At 38.6% G+C, this 5593-nt stretch overlaps 1 protein-coding gene across 2 annotated transcripts in view; it reads left to right on the top strand.

Moving 5' to 3' along the window:
* STK40 (serine/threonine kinase 40) overlaps positions 1–5593 on the top strand; it is a 31734-nt gene that overhangs the window by 13833 nt on the left and 12308 nt on the right. For both annotated transcript variants that reach the window (XM_085313253.1, XM_085313254.1), the window contains exons 4-7: positions 233–318; positions 821–964; positions 2141–2368; positions 3456–3508. In XM_085313253.1, coding sequence (XP_085169379.1) covers positions 233–318; positions 821–964; positions 2141–2368; positions 3456–3508 — 511 coding nt within the window. The remainder of the gene's footprint in view (positions 1–232; positions 319–820; positions 965–2140; positions 2369–3455; positions 3509–5593) is intronic.

Here is a 5593-nt window from a genome sequence, read left to right as displayed (position 1 = left end):
CTAGATTTCTCTGCAGTGAACAAATGAAACACTGTCCAGGAAAGTTTCAGAACTCAGTATCTTTTTTGTTTCCTTTAGATAAATACAAATTATGGAAAGACACTTAGTCTCCTGAAAAAAGGAACTTGTTTTAAACTAATGTAAACTGTATGACGCTTAAATGCTGWTGTAACACTGAATTAGTCATTGCTGCTTGAAGGAAAACAAGTGTGTTTTTGCTTTGTGCTGTTAGGTCCACGTTTAGGCAACTCCCCTGTGCCAAGTATTGTTCAATGTTTGGCAAGGAAGGATGGGACAGATGACTTTTATCAGCTAAAGGTAAGCACAGTGCAAGGGTTCCAAATCTTCAGTGCTCCCTTAACTTTTGCTCTCTTGACTGAACTGCTTGCATTAGGGAGTTTGCAGTCTGGACTGGTGTACTCTAGGAACACCTACTTGAACTTCCCCTCACAGAGCAGTTCTGCCAAACATAGATTTGGTATCAGGATTACCTCTGAGACAAGGCCTCTGTGGCTGTTGTTCTCACAGAGTTGCATGATGGTATCCTGAAGCCTTCTGACCTGCTCCAGGGTACTTAAAATAGTGGCAGCACCCAGAGGAAAAATCACTTGGGATGGTTGCAGAAAGCCACCTGATGTGCTTTTGTGTGTTAACCAAATTTCTACTATACATTCTGCACAGATGGTAGTTCAAACAGGTTTGTGGCAAGTATGTAAATGTTAGAGTAACTACATTCACATGTGAACACTTAATGAGCTGGAGGTCTGGGGACATCTGAGTTTTCCTGGGAGTTGTAAAGGTCTTTTCTCTTTCCCTGAAGATTCTGACCTTAGAAGAAAGGGGTGACAAAGGAATAGAAACCCAGGAAGAACGACAGGGCAAGATGCTGCTGCACACAGAGTATTCTCTCCTTTCCCTTCTCCACAATCAGGAAGGAGTGGTTCATCATCATGGGCTCTTTCAGGTACAGCTGGTCATCATGCAGGCTGGGGGAATGCCAGTAATTGCTATTAGCGTGAGCACCTTTTGTTTAATGTACAGTTCATGCTGACCTTGTTAAGAATTACCAGCACGTAACCATGATTAATCACTTCTGCTTCAAACAAGCAAGTTTGTGACAGGGGCTTTTAAACGTTAAACGTGATGGAAAGGGTTTGTGATTTGTGAAAAGATTTGAAAATGGAACAGGTACTAGATAACATGCCCATTGACACTCTTTCCATTGTTTAATGGCAATTCCTGTGATAATTGTGCTTGAGGCCTTCTAAATTTATGTAGCAGAGATACTCTAGTATGGGTCACTGCTTCACAGAGAGGAAAATGACTGTTTTACTAACAAATTAATTTGTGTTAATAAAGCATTCTTTTTTAGAATTGAACTTCTGATTTTCAGTCTCTGTTTGATCTGGTTTATGATGATGTGGTAGGAGAGGACAAATTGCCAAGAAGCTGTTTCAGCAGGTTAAAACAAACTAGTAAATGTGCTAATTAATGTAAAATCATCTTGAATTAATGAATTGCAGGACTTAACACCTTCAGAACTATTTATGGAATATAATGGACTGATAGGAGTTATCAGTTTGGATGTTGGTATTTCTTTATTTGCTGTTAAAGTTCTATCTGCAGGCTTTTTACCTGAGCCCATCCATGTTACATCTTAAATAAACCAAATGTCCAACTCGATTGTGTCCTGTTTAATGTTATGAAAGAACACCTGATTCTGTCTTAAGATTTTGTTCTTCTCATTTCTTGTTTATGTATTGGTCTCTAGCATTCACAGATTCTCTACCACAGAGTTCTATATTTTTTCCCCTAGGCTTTTTCTGAAGATATATATCAATATCTTTATTGCATATACATATTTAGAATCAATCAATACAGGTTTTTCTTTGACTTCTTTAAGTGGAGATTTTGTCTTATTACTGAAATCCCAAGTCAGCACAAAGGTTAAGCTCTGTAGCTGTATTTGCTTATTTTGAGATTATCATGTAGTTGTTTATTTTCTAATGTTCTGTGCTTTTATACATCTATATGTGTGTGTGCGTGTATATATACACACACACACACACACACACACACACACATATATATATCCAGGTAGCGTACCAGAACTATGGTTCATTTCTTTGTCTCCCCGTAGGACCGAGCTTGTGAAATTATAGAAGATCTAGAAGCCAATAGAATGGTCAGAAAAATGAAGAAGCGCATTTGTCTTGTGTTAGATTGTCTCTGTGCTCATGATTTCAGTGACAAAACAGCAGATCTCATCAATCTGCAGCATTATGTCATTAAAGAGAAGAGACTCAGTGAGAGAGAGACAGTTGTGATATTTTATGATGTGGTACGAGTGGTAGAAGCATTACATAAGGTAAGATCTTTGTTATTCCTTTCAGCCCTGGAAGGCTTGCAGTTTTCCCACATCAATAGGGTTGTTTGTTGTTGTTTTTTGTTTTTTAATCTTCCTTGTGCAGGCAGTGGAAATGTTAAAGGATGGACGTTTCGGCTGTTTCCCAATAACAGTGCTCTGCACAAGATAAGACCTTTTGCACCAAGCTGTAGCAGAGCATTCCCTTCCCCTCCCCTTGAGTTTCCTGATGATAACATAACATTGGTTGGCTGTGAAGAGAGGCCAGCTGGACTAAATGCAGATTGGGTGAATGATCTGCAGTATTAACCTCAGAAAGGGGTGGTTGAAGAGGAGGAGAGCAGAGGCTAATCAAATGTAGGAAACACTTCAAGATGTTTCCTTTTGAAGTGGTATAAATCATAATGCAAGAATTGATTTTTGAGATTAAACCTCCAGCTACAAGTTTGAGATCAATGAACTAAACATTACTGTTACAAAAAGTAGATTCTACTGATGTTTGACCTTTTATCCTCAAAAAAAGAGACATCCATCCTTTCTTAACAGAGCAATTAAGCATATATCTTTTGAGAAATGTTCCATATGGGGGTCTTACTGAGCTTGGACATTGGATTTCGGGCCTATTAATTTAATTCAAGACTGTGTATCCAAATTAGCAAATGTGCTTATTCTGCCCTGATCAGAATTGAAGATGAAATATGCAAAGTATCTAGGATACAGCCTGACTAGAAGCCTTAATCTACATTATTATGAAGTGCCCCCCTGTGTTAGATATAGGACTGTGGGCATTATTATACTTTTTTGCCTTGCTCTTCAAAAGCCAATGTCTTCAAATTCTGGGTTTTTTTAATAGAACCGGCATTAAATTCTGCCTTTTAAAAGTTAYTAAAAAAAGTGTCYTATCTTCCTTAGTTTGTATTTAGAAGAAGCCAAACTGGCTAAGATGATGAGCCTTTCCCACCTGTATTTTTTAGCCTGAGAATGAAGACAGCATGATTTTGAAGGATAAGGAGTTTTTGGCTAAGTATCGAGTTTAGGGTTATATAGCAAATGTGCTTTTGTTTATGTTATACTGATATATATTTTACAGAAAAATATTGTGCACAGAGACTTGAAACTCGGAAACATGGTGCTAAACAAAAGGTAAGTCTTTTGGAGAGCTGCTGTTCTGGCAGTTGTTTTATGTTTTTTCCCTTCAAGCAGAAATTTTTTTGGGGAGCACAGTTGAAGGTAGTGCTTGAGCAACTGTACCAAAAGGATGAAAGAAACAGAAAAAAGCTGAGCAAAAATGCAAGTTTAGCTCAAAGTTGCATGAGTTAATCTCAAATGAATTGAGTCAAACGCAGATACTTTGCTTTTCCACCAAACTTAGAATGACTTCATGGTCAGCATCTACTTTCAGATTCTAACTTCTGAAAACTCAGAACAAATGCATACCAAAAACATCTGGAAACACCAACTCTCTATAGACAAAGCTTAGTGAAATTGAATTGAAAAATTCTGTTGGTAAAGAGTCACATATGATTAAGCACTCTTAAAAACTGTTCCTTTAACAGCTAGTGTCCAACACTGTCTTCCCACAGTTCTTAAGATACCTCTTAAGGTATSTCCATGAAGATATGACAAAGACTTGTCTTTTGTCAATTACACCAAATTAGTAATYCTGATTTCACGCTAAAGAATTCATKCTGGRTGTATTTGAGCCTGAAGTCTTCCATGATCTTTGTTATACTGGAAACTGTTAACTCACCTTGCATTTCATGTTTGCTTCCCAAATTAATTTGAGCCYACAGTATTGAATCTGAGGAGTTAACTCCAAATGGACACTTGAGTGCTAGTATTGATTCAGGTGCTCTATGAGTAAATCAAAATAACCATTMTTTTTTACACTGTGGATGAGGGTTTTTGAAGGTTGTGTTCTGGAAGGCAGTGTTCGTATTTTGAATGATTCGTGGTCTGCATAATAGAAGGTGTTAGTGTAGGTGGTCATAATGGTAGCTTCTGGCTGTAAAATCTCACTTCACAACTTTTGRCAGGTAGCAACTGTTTTCTGACAGGCTAGAGACACGCTAGGAATTGCAGTGAAGAYAAACTTATTTCATTAGGTCTGTAAAGGGATGGAACAGGTCTTAGTTTTATCGCCATTTTTATCTAGTTAAGATTATGCGTGTTGGTGTAGGAAAGATGAAACGTGTCAGAGAGACCTGTATTTTTGTGGGGGCAGAGATGTTCGGATGTTGAACTGCGCTTCTCAGAGTTACTCGTGTAGGGGAACTCTGATCAGACTAGCTTGAAGTGCCACTGTTTGCTATTGAGACAAAACTATAAAATCAAAATTTCACTAGTTTACAGACTGGACTGTTGTTTGGTACCTATTTGTCCCTGATTCTGCTAATCTTTATTTCATGTTTTGTCTTTTCTCTGCTTATTGTAGATTTCATGACTAAGATCTTTTTGATAATTTAAGCACAAGACAGACTGGAATCTGGCTAATTGTGGTGGGGGATTACAGGGGTAATGGGAATAAATGGGCAGCAAAGGAAGTCTGAATTTGGAGCGCAGTGGGAAGTAAGGCTTTTGTAACCTGTGAACTCTCCTATCTCTGCTTGTTTACTGTGCTGCTCTTGCTCTTCAAACTATAGTTCCTCTGAATAATCATAATCATTTGAAGACTCCATTTAGAAGATACTCAGCAGTAGTATGATAACTGAACTAATCCATTTGGAGGATGTCAGCTCAGCTGTGTTTATCTTCACATGCTGTTTTAGCCCTTTTCCTTGCTGCATAACAGCTTTTAGCGCTTGTTGTCTTATGATGTTTGTGGGACTGCTTTTGTTCGTTGTGCTTTCAGCCTAAGCCTTTTTTTGTCATTGCTTTTTATGATCTATTGGGAATTGCTTAAACTTCTTGAATCAGCTTTCACTGTGAAAGCCACCAGTACTGTTACTTTGAGCAATGTAAATGTTAGCTGCCTCTGATGGGTCATGTCTGTGCCTTGGACATGCCCTGGCTTTAGTGGGAAATGCATGCATTTAGCACAGGACACCTGCTCTGGAAATGAGAAGGTGAAAGGGAGGGTTTCCTTAATCTGAAATACAGGAGCATGAATTTACAGTCCCTTCCCTGGCTGCCCACTTACTCTGGAGAAAGTGGGTGCCTGCATGCCATGGAGGGTGGTGTGGCTCCTTCCCTTTTCCTAGGGGTAGGAGGTGCAAATTAAGTTCCTAA

This window comes from Rhea americana, unplaced genomic scaffold, assembly GCF_003343005.1.
Source record: "Rhea americana isolate MKP2758 unplaced genomic scaffold, rheAme1 scaffold_380, whole genome shotgun sequence".
In the NCBI taxonomy this organism is placed as follows: domain Eukaryota; kingdom Metazoa; phylum Chordata; class Aves; order Rheiformes; family Rheidae; genus Rhea; species Rhea americana.
The sequence above is the reverse complement of the archived record's forward strand: the minus strand, read 5'-3'. Positions and strand labels throughout refer to the sequence as shown.